Source organism: Indicator indicator, chromosome 5 (assembly GCF_027791375.1).
Source record: "Indicator indicator isolate 239-I01 chromosome 5, UM_Iind_1.1, whole genome shotgun sequence".
In the NCBI taxonomy this organism is placed as follows: Eukaryota; Metazoa; Chordata; class Aves; order Piciformes; family Indicatoridae; genus Indicator; species Indicator indicator.
The window spans coordinates 30,759,335-30,781,183 of NC_072014.1; the positions used below are offsets into that span (position 1 = coordinate 30,759,335).

Here is a 21,849-nt window from a genome sequence, read left to right on the forward strand (position 1 = left end):
TTACTTTGAACAAATCACTCAAGCCTATTGTCATAGAGCTCTCTTTTTTTTGGTACACTAATGCCATTTCATCACATATTGATACATGTTAAGCCTAGATTAAAAATACAGTTGCATGGTGTATGAGAAAAATACCTGTTTCAGATGGTCTGCTATTCTCAGTAGAGAAATGCAAACTCCTGAGTACAAGGAGTTCAGAGAATCAGCTAGCAGAGCTCCACGATAGACTTTCAACAATATTTTAGAGTGCAGCAAACATTTAGTTTATCTGTTGCAGTTCACTTCAATTTGTTAAAAAAAAAATTAATCAAGAGTTAACATGATCTCCAACACTGTTATTAACATGCTTTCAGATATCTGTATTTATTTCTTTGGACAAACACTTTAAGTCTGACCAAGCTCTCTCCTTTGAGTGCCACAGACAGCAGAGAGAATTGCTGATGATTTTTCCAGACAAGTTTTCTGGAATGAACTTCAAATTCAAGGACTGATTCTGCACTGGTATCTTAGCAGAAGTACTAAGAACATAGGTTCAGATCTCTAGGAACAGTTAAAAAGGGTGGCGAAATATCTGACCACCTCCCTGTTATTTCTATTTACCTGCAGGTTTATGTGGTGCCTGTCCTACCTGGATGCCTATTATTCATAAATGGCATGGATATTCTCAGCTCCACTAGATAATTGGAAGGTACATCCTCTGTGTAACACAGAGCAACTTAAAGGCCTGAAAGAGCTGATTCTTCCATTAGCTCAGCAATTCCTGCACCAAATCCATTTAGCTAGGGTGAAGCCTTCGGCCAGGATTTCCCTGTAACCGTGACTGAATCATAAGGCCCCCAGCATCAGTACACCATACAGTAACAGGAAGAAACTATACAGGCAATACAGTGGGGCCACCAGTAGCTGGATGCCTATCAGACATTTCTCTTGATTCTCTCTTCCTCCAAAAGTGTTATTAATGTGCCACCTTTCTCCTGGCTACACAAAGCTCTTAGGACAGGATGTAAGTGCTGCCATTTTCACAAATTGTTCCCTTTCACGTTTTGAAATTATGGTGTGCTTAGACAGGAGAAAACAACAAAGTGCTCACGCTTAGAAAGTCACAACTTTTCATGTCAGGCAAAATTCCTTAGATGTGGTGGATGTCGACTCTTATGCAGAGGCAAAGCAATTACAAATTAGAAGCTCAGCAACTCCTAATGAAATCAAATATGCCTCTTCCCCTTCTGCACTATTCATCACTCATTTTAACTATAGCCTCTGGGTAATTTCATTTGGAAGACAGAAAGAAAGGCAGCATAACGCTGACTTTGTTCTCTGCATTGTCTCTCAGCAATGTGGTATTTCCAGGGGACAATTTTAAGGTGTTGATCATGATACATTTTATAAATGCTGCAAAAATAACAATGATTACTCCTGGAAGATGGTGTGAATCTCCAGAAATGAGGCAACTAAAACACGTACAATTATTTGAAGAAACTCCAAGTTTTAGTTGATACAAATAACATAAATTAAATATTTTTTTCCTGAGGTGTTTAATACCACATGATATATTGCAGAGAGTTAATTTTAAAATCAGGTTCAGGAACTTCTACATTAATGGATTAAAATTTGATAAATTACTTAGCTAAAAAAAAAGTACTCAGAGAGATCCTTCATAAACCTGCTGTTCTAATAGGGCCCCAGACAGGGTGGTACTAGCTTACTATCAACACCTTTCTTAAAAAACATTTGTGGGTAACCCAAAGACTACAAACATAGTAATTACCAGAGAGGCCCATGTCTCACTATATATATGTAGTGATATATGCTAGGATGATTAATGAGCTGGACACAACAAACAATATACATTTTTGTAAGATATGCATTAAATAGCAAGGAACAAAAGGGCTTTATGTGTAGACTGGGAGATTACACCCCAAGACTACCAGCTGTGAAAAGGGTTTAGTGGTCACAGTGACCAGGCAATTCTGCATGACCTCCTATGGCAGACAAGCTTGTGAAACTGCCATGTGCATGAACAGAGGAGGGTGAATAAGAGATGGAAGATTGTTTTAATCACACTCAGGCATTAGAGAGATTGACATGGCAGTACAGTGAAAAACGAGTGTGCAGAAAACAGACAAAATATATTCAAGGACAGTAGAAAAAAAAATACTTCAAGAAAGAGGTTTAGAGAAGTCAGCTTTTTTTCATTAACAGAAAGCCTAAGACTGGTTTGCCAAGAGCATTTAAGCGCCTTTGTTAAAAATAAATATTGGTACCTGAAGGGCTCTTTAATCTAGCAGAGAAGGGCAGAATGAGACCCAGTCACTCAAAACTGAAGCCAGATGCAATGAGGCAACAAAGTACATGTTAAATGGGAAGGTAATCTGACATTAGAAAAAGCCAGCAAAGCATCCAGTCAGCCCATTTGCTTCCAGCCTTCAGTTCAAAACTTTTTGCCCCCCTCAAAAAGGTAGAGCAGCTTCATTTAGAAGTTACTGAGCTCCATTTAGAAATAATCAGGTGAAACGTGTGGCCAGAGCTACACAAGGTGTCAGAAGAAATGTACTTTCTAACCTTAAATCTGGGACCCAGATTTCTTGTCACCCTTTTTTTCTGGCCAATGTATACGCAAATGTGGAGCAACCACTGTACCATAATAATCATACCTCTGTGGCACAAGCTTTGTAGCTTTTATTCTTGCACTTCTACATTTTCCTTACGGTAAAGCCCTAAGCATTTTACAGGATGAGATTTTCTAAGGAGTAGGAAGAATCTGATCTATGTACTCAACAGGTATATGAATGAAAGGGGGAAAGTCATATTGATAGACTTGGTGGCTTTGAAAACCTCACCCTAAAATACATACATTATTAAATGGGCAAGGAAAATGGACTAGTCATATAACTTACACAAACTACACTGTGAATTAATGCAAGAGCCAAAGGTCCTCCTTATTTCCAGCCTATATCATCACATATCTAAGTGCCTGACAGTCTATAACATATTTATCATCAAATCATCTGTGCTAGGTAGAAGACTGCCATTAGTCAAGTTTTGACAAAGCAGAGCTGAGGCAGATAGAGCTCTGTATCTTGTACCACCATTTCACAGCAGAATCAGAAATATTCACATCAGTGCTGCACTGACCCAGCCAAGGGCAGAGATGTTGGATCAGAGCTGGGTATCCTAGCTGAAGCAGAGCATTTCACCAGCTGGCTAGGCTAACGTCAGTATTTTTGGAGCTGCCACTAAGTCATTTCTCTGCACTGTAACAAACAACAAACATGTAGACTCATTTCAAGAGAGACACAGCCCTGGACACACAGGTTTGATTAGACACAGACTTCTAAGTTTACTTAGCCGTTGAAGAATCCTTCTGTCCTTGTTTGTAGCTTCATGTCTTCTTGTCAGACTTAGTCAACACCTGTGTTGTTTGTCATTAACTGTATGTCAACAAGTGTCTAACAGTCTGCTTAATTATCATTCCTCAGAAATTCACACCTATGACCACTGTGTCCACCAAACAATTTCAAGCTGTGGATCACAATCAGCATGAACATGGCTGTTCAGAGCATTATCCTCAAGAAAATTTTGGCAAACCTTTTTGTAGTTTGAGGAGGTAGCATCAGTGAAGACATTCAGACCATCACTTTCTTTTGGCATGACAGTAAACAAGATTAAATTTAAGTATCCTAGAATTTGTTCAGTCAAATGTATGGCTTTAACAAGGGGTTGAAAAAATAATTCTGGGTTGTATATTAAAATTATTCATGTACAATATGATAGCATTTAAATCTCACAAGCTTTACAATGGAAGAAAAAAGGAAAATCATTTATTTGCATCTTTTAAAGTATAACAACTACAAATTCCAAAATTCCTCATATCTTAGGTTTTGGGAGTTTTTAAATTTTGTTCAACCTCTACTGGGTCCTTCCCATTGCTGGCCATGTTTGGTGTTCACCTAGCCCAATCTATTTTGCCTCCATGGTGTTTTCTTGCATAATGTAGATCCTATAGGAAACTCTAACAGATGTTCTAGGATAGCCATAGTCCTGTTCTCCACAGCTATATGAAGCAAATTGTTGTCCACCCAGCAAAATTAAAAATAGCTTTTTTTTGTGTATATAACAAATTAATAGAGTAATCAAAGTTTATTATGTGAAATTAATATGGCAAATGGAAGATCATATAATCCTCTGTTTAAAGCACTGGAACTTGGCAGAATTCCACCATTTTTGACCAGCCACACAATCACTCTCTGCTTGGCTGTCCATGTCTAAACAAAGATTGTGCTTATCTTCTCTTAACCCTTTGCCCAACTCCTTTGGTTTAGAATGAGAACCTTTGCAATGTAGTATTAAGGAAAATAGGGCAGTCTCTCAGTTGAGGCCTGAGGAATTTTCACTGTCAACATCACATTTGACAACTGAAAAGATTTCCTGCTTTAGATAGATGGCTTTGCTTTGACTTCTCAGAAGAGGGACAGAAAGGACCTGTGTTTCGATTAGAAGTGCCTTCAAACTCCAGACTCCTAGGACACCATGTGTGGGTACAAAGCATTTCCTACACTAAACTGCAGCCTAGCAGATTGCATCCACCTCTGAAGGAGCTCTGTAATATTCTACCTGAACAGACTGCAGTGTCTGCAGAGTAGCAGATTCAGTTTTTGCATTCAGGCAAATTACAACAAAGATGAACTCCAACAACAAACAAGTACTGAAGCTCGCATGGCTGAATGCCAGCAGCTCACTGCTGAGTACCTAGACTAAGCCAGCCTGCCCGGCCTCAGAACTCACTGTGAGATGCTGCCCCTGGCTTGCCACCACTCTGCTTCTTGATGTGTCACAAATCGTGTCCTCTCCAGCAGTGAAATCACCTTTACATTTCACACAGAGTAAGCCTAATAACTTGGACAGGGAACCTTTATAATGGCTTGCTTGGTGGTGCTTATACACTTGAGGTGGCAGATCTAAACTGTGGCAAATTGATGAGCTCAAACTGGTGTCAGATGCTCCCTGGGTGGATTTCACATGATGCAAATAAATTTACCCATAGAATCATTGTAGCAAAGCAAAACTTACCTCTGTTTTCCCTTTACTTTGACAGGACCTCCTGGTGTCTTCATCTGAACCCCACGCTGTTGCCTAAGGAACCAAAATGCACAAGTCACATGACAATGCCACCAACCACCATGTCTAGAGACTCCCAAAACAAGAGAGAGTCTCTCCAGCCAATTTATACAGCCCCATTTAAAAGCAGCATTGTGGCAGTAAACATGTATCTCACTCCCACTGTGCTCACAGTGCACACACATGATAAAGAGAAGTCCAGAGGCAAAAGCAACTGGAATGTTAGAGAACAGACTTTAATTTACATGTAAATACAACTTTGATTGTTATTCAACTGGAAGGTCCAAGACATAAGCCCCACACACAGATCTATCACCTTTTTTCCAAAGAGGACAGTGCTGTATGAAGTGGCCAGCACTCATCACAAAAATGAAAACCTTGCTTACAGCAAAGTCCAGTATTCTGCACAAATCTGCTGGTCCCCTTAAACTTACTCATTAGATTATCACTCCCTAAGTAGCCATGCAGCAAAATGAGCTAGATAAAAACTGGGAGCTGATAGATGAAACTTGGAAAGCCAGCAAGTGGCGAGAAAGGTGGATGTGGATTTGTGATGTCAGACAAGTGGGGTCAGATCCTGAGGTAGAGTAAAACACATTAGGGCCAAGGGCACTATTGACTGGGGATTGAGAGCAAGTAGGATCTCCAGTCGGCTCTGAGTGGAGCTCTGCTTTGGAGCAAAGAGGCCCCTTCCTTATCACGAAAAGTCAAGACTAGCAAAGCTGCATTAGAGAGAACTTGTAGATTTAAAATATTCAGCAATATATCCAACCATTCACTGCCCTCTGCAATTTTCCTCCCTTCAGCACTTTTTAAAAATAGTCCTAGCTAATTCAAGCAGGTATTGTTAGCTGGAGGTGAAAATACATATAAACATCCATACTATACATAATACATCATTCTGAGCACAAGAAAAATAGCTCTGTTACACAGAGAAAGGCCAGGCTCCCAAAGTTCAGATACAGATCCAAAGCTCCCCTTAAAGAGCCAGGATTTCTCTTTTTCCCTTAGTCCATTTCCAACACAGGAAATGGCTTCAAAGTTCAAATCTGATTTGAACTTTTCTTGAACCTTTTCACTGCAGCCAATGTACTTTTTTGAACTCTAGGCTTCCATAGAAATTGCCCCCTTGACACATGGTAAGTCCTGTCTTTTTCAGGAGGAAGATGGGAGACCAGTAAGAAGAGGGGGTAAATCAGGTCCATGAAGGCACTCACTCAGAACCACAATACCATCACCCAGGAAATGCATTTGTGCCCAATATTTGTACCTCGATGGGAAAACAATTAAAAAAAAATTATCTTCTCCATTAGCTCAGTGTTAAGTTCAGTTTGGCTTGAAGTAAAACTTTATGAACACAGGCAAAGACCTAATGGGAGAAGGGAAAAGCAAAAGATCTTTCCCTGGGAGTCACTTGGGGGAAAACCTCCCATGTACTGAAGTCCAACGCAGGCTGAAGGCCAAAAGCTTGTGCCTCAGAAGTGTTTCTGTGAGAGCTGGGATAAGTCCTTCCTGGAAAGGATCATTTAGCCATATCCCAAGAGGGGATACGTCACTGAATGAGAGAGATCACATCAATAAAACATCACAGGAGAGCAAGAAATTTTGACTGGTGACTCCCAGGAGCCTTCAACACCTGCAAAACAACTGCACAGCAGCATTTTGATCTCCAGTCCCAAATTGAGCCCATATTCATCTAACCACTGTATCCTTGCACCTTGGATCAATTTTTGACAGCCTCAATACAGAGACAGCTTACTAGGTGGCTCTTCCTGTTTCAAAAGCAGACAGAGACCACTCTCCATTGCACAGACCAGTTTACCCTAACAGGGCTTGACAGACAAAATGAAAACAAAAATCATTGGTTAATTCAGCAGTTAATGCTGCTTCTCTGCAAATACTGTGGGTCTTCTAGAAGTGCAGCAATGCAACAGAGAAGAATTCGGCCTCCTAGGGGACCCTTAGCTCTTCCTGCCAGACACCTGCACTGCAGAGTTTTGAGCATGTTGCAAACATAGCTCATGTCAGAGCACTGATCCCCTTCAGCAATGTTCTTGGTGCCTAAGTGTTTTTTTTTTATTAAGCAACACTGCCCTTCAGCTTTTTGAAGCTCTACCTTGATGAGTCTGTTGATAACAGAAGTTCTTGGTGATGACCCACATTATAGGAACATGTTGTTCATGACTGCACCATTAGTCAGAGTGAATTTTATTAAAGGGGATAATTAGGCAATATAGCAACACAGAGCACGTTCTACAAGTCCCATACATGTCTTTGGGGGGACAGTGAGGAGCTAGTTTGAGGGCTGAGTAACTCAAATGACCTCTAGTGACTCAAGGAAAGTAATCACAACCCTCCAAAGCAGAACATCTCGTCAATAATAAAAATGTAGTCTTCTCAAAGCCAAGGAGCTAATGTGTGTTTAAATAATTGTACTGCAAAGTATGAACCTGCACCAGTCAGCTGACCTACAGCCTAGACCAGTCCCTGTGCTGGGCTTCTAGGAACCTCTCCCCATATATGTTGTCACGGCCTTTGGGATGGACTTGGTAAGGTTTTGGGCAGGCTCAGACATCTGAGCTTGGGCCTTCCACATTACCTTTCTCAATTTGTTTGATTACTTAACTGATCAACTGTCTTTTTGGATCAAAATATCTCACTGTTATCATCTTTGTTGTCTTGAGCTTCTCTGCAAGCTCCCTGTGTAATGCTGGTGCTGCACTTCCTGAGTCTGATTGGTATGTCACAGAATCCAGAATCAACCAGGTTGGAAAAGACCTCAGAGATCATCAAGTCCAACCTATTGCCTGATACCTAACACCTCCTGACAACTAAACCATGGCTCCTAGTGCCACATCCAATCTTTTTTTTAATACCTCCAGGGATGGTGACTCAACCACCTCCCTGGGCAGCCAATTTCACTGGCCAATTACTCTTTCTGTGAAGAACTTTCTCCTCACCTCCAGCCTAAACTTCCCCTGGCGCAGCTTGAGACTGTGTCCTCTTGTTCTGCCACTGGTTGCCTGGGAGAAGAGACCAACCCCTTCCTGGCTACAACCTCCTTTCAGGTAGTTTCAGAGAGCAGTAAGGTCTCCTCTGAGCTTCCTCTTCTCTAGGCTAAACAACCCCAGCTCCCTCAACCTCTCCTCACAGGGCTTGTGCTCCAGACCTCTCACCAGCCTCATTGCCCTTCTCTGGACACATTCAAGTATCTCAATGTCCTTCTTAAACTGAGGAACCCAGAACTGGACACAGTACTCAAGGTGTGGTCTAACCAGTGCTGACTGTAGGGCTAGAACGACTTCCCTGCTCCTGCTGGCCACGCTATTCCTGATGCAGGCCAGGATGCCATTGGCCTTCTTGGCCACCTGGGCACACTGCTGGCTCATGTTCAGCCATCTGACAACCAGTACCCCCAGGTCCCTTTCCGCCTGGCTGCTCTCCAGCCACTCCGACCAGCCTGTAGCTCTGCATGGGGTCATTGTGGCCAAAGTGCAGAACCCTGCACTTGGACTTGTTAAATGCCATCCTGTCCAACCAAAGCCCCTCCATTTCAGGTGAAATTTTCTTCATCTCCCTTAGTTTAATACTGGAACAAAATTAATCTAAGTCCTGGATATCTGAGAGATACAAATCTGAGTACATCTGTGTGTTCACACATGCTTCTCAGTGAGGAAGACACCTACTCACCTACTTAACATGTAACACTACAGCACTGAAAGGATGCTTTGTGCCTTTGCCTCCTTACCTGATTATAATGCTTCCCAAAGGCCACCTTCTTGCACACTGACTTAGGTCCCTCCCCTCCCTTTCCTCATCTCCTTCAATAGACCAAATTCATTCTATTTCTTTTCACTGCTCCAAGCCACCTCTACATGCTTTGGATGAGGTACAAATTGTAGCCACCAGAAGTTTTTGGTCACTCAGTTGGGTCATCATCCTGAGTTCATAATTCATTGTCTCAATTGTCTGAAACATTCAAGTTTCCCTTCTCCAGAAAACACAGAACAGTATGTATTTTTTCCTAGCTGCCTCACTACTTGCCATGTACTTAAGTCACCAAGCAAATACTTTTTTTAGGCTGTCAGGATACCAGCAATTCCTCCTCTTCCATTCTCACCAACATTCTTACCTTCCTTACCAAGAGCATGCCATGTCATCTTGCTGCACCTTACCAGCTCTCCAGCATCTCTTCCCTCCTGCATTTCCAGAAGAAATGCCATTTCTAACACTGTCCCCAGGCACTCTAAGGACCTCCTCTACAACCACATGGCCCATGTGCAGTACAGAGGAACACCAGATTCATATGGCATGCACATGAAACAACCAGCTCAGGGCCATGCACACCATGAGCAGGGCAGCCCAGCCATCTGCACAGACACAAGAATACTAGCAACTTCGTCTATGAACATGCAATTAACTGTGCCTTCCCTTCAGCCTATTTCCATGGACACCTGGTTCTTCACATCTCTATTTCTGTGCTTGAGTTCTATGCAGGCAGATTTTATCAATTAAACCAGGGGGGAAAATAAAAAAAGTTGTGCGTTATTTCTGCATCTTTAGGAAGTCACATGAAGGAGAACCATCACAGGAGAAGCAGAAGCAGTCACGTGTACAACCACGTGTATCCAGTGCAACATGGCCCAGGAGTAAATGAGCAGAAATGGACCACAATAGCTAAACTCAGTGCATATCTGAATATTCAGATGTCACACTCAGACAGAAAGAAAGAGTTAATGTATCTTCTAATAAATTATGAATATTGGTTCAGACTGTAGACCAACAGTGCTCTAGAAATTCTAGCTCATCATGTGCTGTCAAATCAGTTATTCACCATGCACTGCTGAGGGAAGCTTTCTAAACACATTTATTTAATTACCTGCACATCCCAGTGTTGGCATCACTAGCAAGTCCTGTTATCAATAGTTATGTGCATCCTCAAACGCTGATGTGAAAAGCAATTCAACTTCTATGGACCAGCTTTTACACTCAGGCCAGCAATTTCTAATTACTCCAAACATCACATACAAGTTTAATAGATTAAGCATAAACTAATCTCTGCACTGCACTTGCACAACAGAAGTTGCAGGGTTTTGTGCAAAACCAGAATATTGCTTTAAAACTGGAAAGTGAAGGCTAGAAGAGAATAGGTAACATGCATATTTATCAGGTACATAAACCTATGCTTAATTTCTGAAGTCTTTTATAAACAGACCAATTCATCTGTTACTTCCATGAAATAAATACCTGTGCAAGCTATTGGCAGCCTTACATGCCTGCAGACAAACCTACAACCATGTTTTATCTCTCCTATTAGGGGGACAAACTGTAATACAAAAATGGACATTGCCTGTGTTTGGAAGGATACAAAAAGATCCACAAGTACAGGCTTACTGCAAGAAAACCACAGGGACTGACCCTGTGAGATGCCCAGTACCTAGAGGGTACTGAGCTCCTCAGGTTCCTGCTAACATCAGCAAAAGCAGCACCTTATGTCCCAGGCTCAGTTCTGCAGGGGTTGCTAAGGGTGGGAGTTTCCATTTCCATCAGCCCTCTGCATTGCCCACAGGAGACTTCTCAATCTGTCTACAGAGTTGGTTCTTCGCTTGTGCCATGCAGGGCACCCCGAGCAGAGTCTGCCAGTCACATCACCCTTTGCTGAGTTATGCATGAGGAAGGAGGGCAGGAGGTGTTGAGATATGACAGTTATTGTGCACTAGAGACCTGAGCTGGCAGAGCAATTTCTTTCCTTGTGTATTTATTTACATCCTCCTTTCCAGTAACTGTACAAGGCACCACTATGCTCAGAGAAATGTACCTCTGAAAAAAAACCAAACCAAACACTTGGGTTGAAAGCAGCTCCCTGGATTCCTTATAGCAGCTCCAAATCTCTGCATTTCTTATTTACGTTTACAAATATTTTTTGGCTCAGCTCACTTCACGACAAGGTGTGGAAAATTTTCTCCAAGTCTGGGGAGAGAGGAACATAGAGGCACTGCATTTCATATCTGCCAGCTTTAATGGAAATAGAGCACATATTTGCATGCCCTATAGACCAGTGCAGCTTAACTATAAGGACTTTGCTAAATTGGGGTGCAGATCAAGTCCTTCATGATTTGGCTGCTCAGGGGCCAGTTCATTCCCCTACAAGATGTCACTCTCAATCTTTTCCATCCATCATGACAAATAGATTTCAGACCTCTGAAATATTACACAGATTCACAGAATTTCAGGGGCTGGAAGGGACCTTGAAAGATCATCTAGTCCAACCCCTCTACCAGAGCAGGATCACCTACACCACATTACACAGAGATTCTTGCTGATAATGACAAATCTATTTCTATAAGTTTATTTCTACATTTCTTTACGCTTTGCAGTCTGTATACAAGATAGAAACTGGTAAGTGCTGGATCTTACAGCACTTAAAAGAAAAAAAAGTCACTGAAAGAAGTTCCTATAAGCTGGATCCAGAAAATCCATGAAAAGGTTCTTGTTTCACTTCAGTTTCTATGATATGTACTGTAAAAACATGTCTACAACACTCTGTTTCTTCCCTATTTAATCCTCCAAGACTTCTCCATAAAGATTTGCTGCCTTAGTCTAAAAGGGGAAAGTTAAATTCCCTTTTGGAAGCATTGTCTCTCAATGACAAGGCACATTTACAGTGCTCTATAAATAATAACTTGTTGAAATGTAACTTCTTAATACCTTAGAGGCCATTTCTGGTAATTTATTAAAACTGTGATAAACATGTCTGATAAACAGAAAACTAATACTTAAACTACATAATGCCAAGCTTCAATAAATAGCTCTGCTACATACTGCAGTATACAAATTACAGATCACTGCTGAGCACAGTGACAGGTATGAGGAATGATCACAGCATCCAGTCAATTCATTGCAGGGAGAGAGGGCTTAGATGAAGGGAATTACATTGTGTTTTATCTAATTACTAATTGATTTCTCTTAAATGATCTCAGGTCTGTCGAGGTATGGTGAAACTCAAGTTGTTTGCTTCATTAAAACTAAGCATCCATAGTGCCTATCAACAGACTGGTCCAATCACACAGCTCTTCTGGAGTGGTTGGACAGTAAGTCAGCTGGAGAAGACCTCACAATGCAATACTTAGTAGATGGAGGCTGGCAAACATGAAAAAACAATTTTTAAAATTAAAAGAAAATTTAAAACAAAATAATAATAAAATTTCCATCAGTGTGTTCCAGTTCCCATAACCTTTATCTCTGAATCAGATGTTCTCTCTACAAACAAAAGTCAACCACTTAGTATACTGGGACTGATTCTGGTCTGGCAGTCACTGGCTGCTGAACATGATCACTCACTCCGTTCACATCAGAGCAGAGTGGATGTTAAGTACTGGCATAACGAGGAAGAAATCATTCACCAGAAAGAACTTTCTCATTTTAAGAATGGGTATTTAACTTATCTCCAAAGAATACCATCTTTGGTTATTCTTGTTTCTCTATCTCACAGACTCTTATCACACCCCTTACAAAGAGAAATGCAGTGGTCTGAAGGAAGTTCTTTGCCCTGGTTCACTCCTGTACAAAAATGACAGAGATGATGTACATCTGCATCCAAGAGACAGGGAGAAGGGATTCCAGGACTAACTACGTTGTCTTTATCGGCTCTATGCTTAAGCCTCACTGATTTAGTCAAGTTGAGCCTGTCCTGCCATCTTACGCTTTGAGTGTATGCATACCTGGAAGGAGAATCTCTGTAACACCCTGCAGAAGAGGGTCTCAGCCTCCAGGTATGGAAGCTCTGCTTTCTTTGATCAAGTTATCCCAGCCCACTGACTACTGTACATCACCTGAGTCATGGCAAGCCACTCTGTTCATGGGCCTCTTTTATCTCAGATGCAAGGTAAAAATGCCTCACAGTGTTCCTCCTCACAGCTCTGCAGCAAGCAGTAAGGGGGTAAGTTCCTGTAACTCTTGTGCGTCTCTACCTACAGAGACAACTTTGATTTCAACTGCAAATACTAGTTTGTTGAGGGAAAGTTTTCAGCTGCTTTGAGTTCTTGTACAGTCAGTGGTACTGACTTTCTTTCACAGCAGAATGGGTTGATATTGTGACCCCAGATTTCTATGTAATAAACAAAAATGCCATGGGAGAGAATTTATCTCTGAGAGAACTTACATGCTGAACAGACAGCACGGGCACATGGGAGGAAAGGAAAACCAGAAGCACAGAGACCAACTGAGTAGCTAGTGAACGCATCTACTGAATCAGTGGTGCACAGAGGGGGTGGGTTTAGAGATTAGAACAGTGGGAAGATGACGTGCATGTCATTATCTTCTATCATCTTGGGTCAAAGATTCAGATTTGTTTTTCTCCATGAGACTGTTTTGGTGCCTTCAACTTCCATTTGTCCTGCACGAGATTCAATTAAACAATATAACTTCCATAAATCAGACACTCCCCTCTCTCTGCAGGGTCAGATAAGAGTTTACAACTCCAGACCATGCATTTCCTTATCTGAGAGGAGCATTGTATGCGGCTTAAGACATCACAGCTTCTATAGGGCACCCACATGGAAAGCACTGTATAAGTACAAGGTTTTATTATTGAAGACAACTGTCTACAACTTTAGTAAAGAACATTTGACACCAAGTACTAAAACTAAACCAGTGTTTTCTAGATGCACAGTAAAGATAGACACACCCAGGTTTCAACCTGTACTTTTTTCAGCTCTTTGGGAATTTTAGGGAATGAAGGACAACTTACAATGGAGCAGCCAGCTCAACCTTGAGGAGGTACTGTCAAATTAAAATTCATATTTGAAGCAAGCAGATTGACTTGCCAGTGCCTTAAGCATACTTTCAGTAACCCTGGTGTAAAACATTTGTAACTTGATACTGAATGCCACACAGAGGAGAATTTGAGCTTTTTCACATAACGGAATTTCTTTTCCTCACCCAAATTTGCAGTTTTCATAGCACCTATGATTCTCTATCACAGCCCAGGGCTGCCTGTGCAAGCCTTGCCATAATGCATTATGAGCAACGCATAATAATACAGGAGGCATCAGGTAGCAGTGAACAGCAGAGCAGGGAAAGACAACAGAGGAGAACCGCACAAGAGGCAAACATGGCTCACATAAGTCATGGTGAGGTTTTCATAACTAGAAAAATTTTAGTATCTCAAAGATGAGATTCTTCTGAGACACAAAGGGGACACATGGGAAAAGGCAAGAGGAGAAAGCACATTAAGCTAGAGGAGAAAGCACATTAGGCAAGAGGGAGAAAGATGCTGACTTCATGGGCTGATTCATAACAGAACGAGCATCTTACAAGCAATGATAAGTAGGTCTGTGAAAGATCCTTAAAATTCATATAAGCACTAATGTAACAAGGTTATGGCCAAAGAGAGGGGAATCGGTGGAAGGGTGCAAAGATACCAGCAGTGATCCAACAACACAAGGAGTTGATTCTATATGTGAACGGAAGGGCTTGTGGAAGCCAGGAATGATGCCCAGATCACAGGTTTTAGCTACAGATCGGATTGCAGGGCTTGTCCATAAGGGGAAGGAGAGGACACATTCTCCTGTGGCCATATGCCGAGCTTAGACTGACAGCTACATATTTATGCAGCAATGTCAGATGAACACACTGACATGATGCTTTGGAAGAAAAATACAGCTCTGAAGAAGAGAGATAAAGATAGCACTGGACTTCTGTTTCCACTGTCCAGTGTTTGTATTTTTATTATTCTATGTAAAGAAAAATGTCAGTCTGTGACAATGATTTTGCTGATGATCTACTTAAATTTGCTTGAATGTGTTAAACACATCAATGATTTAGTTGCAAGTATTATATATGAGAAGATTTATCTTTTTTTCTGAAAACAGCTTAATCAACCAGCTATTTCTATTGCTTTTAAGCAAGGAAAAGCACGAGCAGGGAGACATGCAGATTGATAGTCTTACTTAACTGGGATACTTGTCATTCTGGTTTAAAAAGTCTGTAAAGCTCTCACCTATAGCCAGTTTAGAATGAATGACAACATCTAGAAGTGGGAAAAAAAGCACAGAGAATGTTAAAGAAGGATGACTTACAGTGTTTCTTACTGCTAATGATCAAAAGCATACAGAAACTGAGACAGGACTTCTAGCCTACTGGGTAATTAACAGCCAGAGTGGAATTTGGTTTCTTGCCATGTCACATTCGGTTTATAGCTTACGACAACAAACATTTACCAAATGTACTGGAGATTACAGAGACATAAGATTATATGGTAAATCAATAAAATAACTAAGTAAAGAGGTTAAAATGCACTGAGTCAAAGATTATTAAAGAAAAATTCCTCTGCAGTCAAACACAGAGGGATATCTGAGTACAGCTGAAGTGTTTGCAGGTGCAGTTGACACTGGCCAGGTGGGCAACACAGCACTGTTTCTCACATCACTAGCACTGCTTGTTCTGTAAAGAACAAGTTTTGTTGTGGGGTTATTTTTCTTCAGTTGCTACAAACAAAGTATGACAAGCTATTTCTAAGAAGTGAGCCAACTCAGAGTCACAGCAATGGCTGCCCTTGATAAAGTGGAGGTAATTCTTCATTCGAAGCTTCTCTACCACTAAAAGATGTCCATCTCCACCCCTTTATGTTCTTTGGCAGAGTCGCCTTTCAGCACTAAATCCCTCCTTCCTCTTTGTGGGCTCTACTGATGGATGTGACAAGACTTCTAAGCAGCCTCCTCTTACCGTTTTGCACAATGATTTCTGGAGTAGGAGGTTCAAAAACCCTTCCAGTGGACCAGCCCATATTCAGTACAAAATCAATTTGCCATGGCTATAGTCTCCTTTGTATTTCTGCATCAAGCGAAGCGATTTTATTCTCCCTCATTTTTCTCCTCTGGGTTTCCTTGCCATTGTGCCTCTTTGAAGCTCACTGCTATGTAGAGATGTTAAGGGTTCTCCACTGTACATTTTATGTTCCCTCCCCCTCTCTGCTTCTGAGGCAGACTGGACAAATCCTGCACAGTCAACTGAGTACAGTTTTGTGCACTTACATTAAGAGTTCAGCTATGAAAAGCAATCTTCCCATATATGCTTCAAACTGAAAATGCAGTCACTGAAGCACATGTGAAACCTCTGTGTATTATCAGCTTTCTAAAGTGGGATACTCTTGCATTCTTTATTCCTCTCCAGGTTACATCATTGAATATACTTGTTCAGCATTTTTTCCTTTGCTTTGGGAAGGAGCTAAAATAAGTTTGAGGAAATGCCCAATTTGGATCTGATTCTCCCAACAATTAGGCTGAGATTCAAGAATCAAAATCAGCACATCCTGCAGTATTAAATAGACTAATGAAGAACTCAACATTTTCAATGTTCTGTGCTTCCTGCTTTTCTTTAGAGAAATCACATCTATTGCTTTAGGAGGGGCCTAATACTCTTTCAGATGACAAACACTGCAATATATCCTCATTAAAACTTTGTAACAGGTTGAACATGGTTTGAGTCCTGTCTTGGCTTGAAAAAAAGTGGCAGTGCATGATTAAACAAATAAATGTATGTGGCATTCAATTTATCCTATCAACATTCTTTTCTGTCTGTGTACTTAAGCTTGGTGTAATACAACAAAAAGGGGAAAAAAATCTTTAACTAAGTGAAAGACACATTACTGAGACAAAAGAAAAGCTTTGAGATTACTTTCATTAGCCAAGGCCACTTTCATGCAAGCCAGAGAGACTGGGAAAGTTTTGCAAGGCAGGCAGCATACAGAGATCCTGCCTGTTCCATGGGAGCTTAAGTAAAACCAGAGTCTCCTCCCTGCTCTTCCCCATTTTAAAGTAATAGTCTTTGAGCTTTCGGGGGGGGAAATTCTCAGTCCTCAGCTAAAAAGAGGTCTTATACTTTCCCTACTCAGTTCAGCAGATATATGTCTGAATTTCAATTTGGTTTGCATACCTAGAGAAAGGATGCAGACTCCTCTTCCTAGACACCAGGATTTTGACATGTACTGGGGAAGCATGTGGAGTACTCAGCTGCACTCTGTGAGGCATTTCTGCTTAAAACTAAATGGCAGTTTTTTGCCCCAGTGAGCTTGAATTCTAGGGTTAGGGTGAATGACAACATGTGGCTGAGAAATAGAGAGAAAAAGAACAAGAGAGAGCAGTGAGATGACTTATACTTAAAACCAGGGAGTACACACAGTGCACATGCAAGCATGGGGCATCATTTTCAAGCAAGTTGTTGGCAACACACCTATATTTTGACCTTTAGACTCTCTGAGCTTCTATGGAGTTTGGTGCTTAGCATCACAAACTGTCAGAAAATGTCATTTCTGATAAACCACTAATAACCAAGCATCAGTAGGACCTTTTAGATATTGCCAGAGTGCTAGAAGAGGAAGGCAGTAATGAAAATTCCCCCATGTTTCATAAAACAGATTTCAGTATTGTTTTTTATTGTTCTATAGGTACATTTTTCATTACATACCTGCTCCTCCACCAGGTGCCTAATGCTCTTGATAAGCTAATTACAGCCTTCTGCTTATTTCATGTCAAGCTTAACTCCCCAGTCTGAGCCTAGCCTGCAGTTCTGGTATGTTTTTTTCCTTAATCTAAGACCATCTGTGCTTCATCACCAAGGAACACTAAATACAGAGAAAGTGAAGAACCAACAGCATTGAATTCCCCGTTTGCTGCCCCCAGCTCCTATCCCCAGAATTTCCAATTAAGTGTAAAGCCAACATCCATCCAGTCCTAAATATGCTGGAAATCTGTGACCACACTGGTTATCTACATACACAGCAACAATTTTCAGTGGTCAGTGGGGAGATGACAAGCTAGAAAGGACCTGGATCTCTCCATTATTTTTACATCTCTACCTCAAAAGTTTCGCATTTCAAGTCCCATCACATCACCAGCAATACATACAGTAGTTGAGTTCAGCACTTGATCAATGCAAATTAAATTCTTGTCTCAGAAAAGCACAAGGAGTCTGTTCGGGGGAAACGTAACGTGGGTGACTTATCAAGAATCCAAAAGATATTTCTCAAATCTTACTGCTGCAAAATGGAAGTACATAACAACTTAAATAAAGACTGGACTGCAATGTTAGGGGTGATAGCTCTCTGCTTCATTCCTATCCCACTACCAAAAGTTCAAGTATTTCTACCTGCTACTGTCTTTGGCCACCCAGCTCAGCTAGACACTGTCCCTGCCTGCTGCTGCAAGCAGCCAGAGCCCCATCACTGCATGTAGCATCAATTTACCTAACTTCTTCCTAAGCCTGGAAAACAGATGCCTTCAGACTCCCTGCTTGGTCTGTCACAGTTTGCCTTGCTTCTGCCTCCTCTTTTCCAACACCAGACGTCAGCACCTGATGCCATAGTGAGCTCTGCCAAGCTTCATCTCAACAAGGAATTTATTTGCACCTTCTGCAAAGATGACTCTGATGCAGTCTTTTATTCCTTCCTTCCAGCTCCTCTGTTCTACTCTCCAGCTTGCACTCTCCTGCCAACTCAGGATTTGTTTTTCAATTTCCTTCAGTTTGAGTCCTGCCCTTATATTACCCCTGCCACCTGGCTGCTCTTCCCTCACCTACCCTCTAGCATGTTTGCATTGACCTCTACCAAGGTCAAAGATTCCACAAATGAATTTTGAGAATATGCCTTATAATTAAGATGAGGGAATACAAAATGATTTCCCAACAGGATTAATGCATCATACTTCTTTGTGCTGCCTCTATCTCCTTTTTGGTGGTTTTCAGTGCTCTCACATTTATCTTGTACTGAGAAAAAAAGCCACCACAATCTTTTGCTTTCTTCTGCCTTGTTCTTAAATCCTCAGTAACTGATCTCACAGTGAAAGCAACTAAATTTGTAACAATTATATTAGCCGCATACATTTTTTTTCTCCTGTCACTGTATTTACTACTGTTACATTTATGAACTATTGATCATTCCTTTCTACCCAAGACATCAAAATCCTCTCCTCTTAGGCAACTACACTTTGTCTCTTACTAATCCCAAGTCAACATAGGAACTTTTTTAACATTCTTAACAAAGCAACCTTGGAGCAACCTTGCAGCCTACACAAATGGCTGCAGCTGTGTTATTCATTTTTCTTTACTTATAAGGAATTAAACCACTCTATTTCAAAAACCTTTAAACGATGCTTTGTCTCCTGTCTGAATAATTAAAAAATATATGGGATTTGATGTACATTCCTGACACAAAAGTGTTTCTGGCAAAAACATATTTTTATTAAACCTCCCTTGAAATTATTTCCAAGCTGTTCTCTTTTCAAAAAATCCAAACAAACAAGTGAGGAAAAAAATTCCAGAATTATACTTAAGTATTTTTATTTGAAGAGATATATTTTTGTTACATTTCACCCCTAGCAGGCTCCAACTACTGTATTTTTGCATTAAAATATTTTCTTCTAAGAAGCTTAGTGAAAAATGGGTCCATTTTAAACATATGGACATGCTGAAGTTGAATACTGGTTACCTTGAAAGCAGGAGTGAAGCTAACAACTGGTCAATATTACATGCACTATGAATCAGAACATAACAGCTTTGCAGACTGGTGAGTAAGTCAAATTCCCTGCATATCATCATGTATAATATTTACATCATAAATAGAAAGCCACTTAATGGAAAGCATTTCAAAGGCCAGGTACCATTATCTCAGCTTCACTTGTGGAGAAAAGAAAACTCAGACTGTCTACAATAAGGCAGCTAGTCCATGCTATCCAAACTCACAGGCAATGAGAGAAATATGTAGTTTTTTCTGCATGCCTTCTTCCACACTGAGATTCTCCAGTCTCAGAAGAGCTTGGTCTCTGCCCATTCATATCACAGATAAAAATGCAGCAGAGAGCCATAACCACAGCGTGCTAACTTTTAGATGAAGGAAGAACAGTTCAACACCCATAAGATCATTGTTCCTGTTGACTGTTTAAGCTGTGGCAGCACCCAGCAACTCATTTATACCCCACAGCCCTAACCCTCCTCCAGGGAGCCCAGCATTCCCCTCCTATTGACCATCCATTAGCAGGCAACTCAGAGCAGCTGTTTGCTGTTTAGCTGAAGGCTTGCTACTTCTCCTGCAGCCCTGAAGAAAGACTCTGAGCCTGAAAACTTGCCATCTTGCTCCAGCCAAGGTGGCTGGAGATATGATAGGCATAGTTAAGTTTGCGCCTATTTACTCATCTGTCCTCTTAGCACGTGGGTTGTGCTTTCCTTAAGCTCAGACTGGGGAAGGTGGGTGAACCTTGGAGGCCAAAGCTCTCTGAGGCTCTCAAAAGTATTTAGGGAAACTGTGCCTGCTGTGCTGAGACAGGATTGATGTCCTGTGGGAGCGATGAGCAAACTGTTCCCATCTCTGCTTCCCAGCTCTGGATCTCTGGTAACAGCTGTGCAGGCCGTGTCAGTGACTCTGCTGTGTAGCTCCTGGCTCAAATAATCCCCTTGCATTAGTCATTCAGATCTGTTGCATTTAAAAGGAGCTGTAAAACACATCAGCTAAACTGGTACTAACAGAGAAAAGTAGGATTATTTATCTAGGGAAAAAGCACACACACTGACATGAAATGTATTTACTATAAAGTAATTCTTTTATTTTTTTCTCTAAGAGCTCAATAGTTGATTTTAAAGGAAACATATGAGGTCATTCATGGGCCCTTTTAGAGAGATGCAAATCAATAAATGGTGATTTTTTTTTTTTTTAATGCTCTCACTATAAATGACTGGATACTATCAGGGTCAAACTTAATCCTGTACAGAGAGCCAGTGCAAGGGACGTGAATCATTTAGATCTCTCCAAAACTCTACTTTGAGAATGAAATGTAGGTATTTCTCTGTATTCTCAGCCTTAAAAAGAACTACAACCTGCTTCTTTTTGCTGTAATTGGCCCAGATAGTCTATTGTTCATCTTGTAAGTTGCAGTCCTTTGTGTCTTCAAGGATTTCTCTTACTTCTGACTTCCCAGCATGTGCAACTCAGCTCCCACTCTTGGGAGATGGGTCAGGGTGCCAGGTCCCAGGCAGGAAAAGCACAGCCCTGAGAAACAGTAAACCACAGCGCTGGCTGCAGCAGGGTGCCAGGACCTGTCCCCAGGCTCCACTGACTGGCAGTCCACCACCTCCACAAACCTGAGCTTGCTGAACAGATGAGAGACTGCAGCGGGGCATCACCTGCTCTCCAGGAGGGCATGAGGCAGGAGCTGACTGTATGAACCCTGTGCTTGGTGTGTGAAACTCAGTAGGCTGCTGTTGCCACATCTCTTAGCAAAGGTGCTGCATCAAAACCCATCCTGTGTTAGAACCTTTCCTGTCGATCGAATCAGAGCAGCCTAATTGTGACAGGAGCAACTTGGAAACACTTTCCTGACTTGTGGCAAGCCAACATTTCCAGCTAGAGAATAAACTTCTCCTGTGTCTAAAAATATCCCACATCCCTAAAGTAATTATGATTTAAAAGCAGCATATTTTTATTTAAATCTCTGTTTATATAAATATCAGTTTAGCTAAGGTGTAGTCTGTACCAAGAGGCTGATTTGCCTCTTGGGAACATTTGCAGAGGTGGATTTGTTGACAGCAGCCACAGATGAATGCATATGTCAGGGCAGGGAACAGCCAAGGTGTAAGAACACATCCTCAAGAGCCTCTGCTGGGTGCTGGTGGAATGGGAAGCAGCACATGGAGAAAAAGGGGCAAGTAAGCAAACCAACTTACATTTTGCAAAGAAACAGAGGC

General features: G+C 41.3%; 1 protein-coding gene across 1 annotated transcript in view; it reads right to left on the minus strand.

Annotated features, from left to right (window-relative positions):
• SEMA5B (semaphorin 5B) overlaps positions 1–21,849 on the minus strand; it is a 132,829-nt gene that overhangs the window by 73,032 nt on the left and 37,948 nt on the right. Inside the window, exon 4 of the mRNA XM_054380966.1 lies at positions 5,071–5,133. Within this exon, the coding sequence (XP_054236941.1) occupies positions 5,071–5,133 (63 nt within the window). The remainder of the gene's footprint in view (positions 1–5,070; positions 5,134–21,849) is intronic.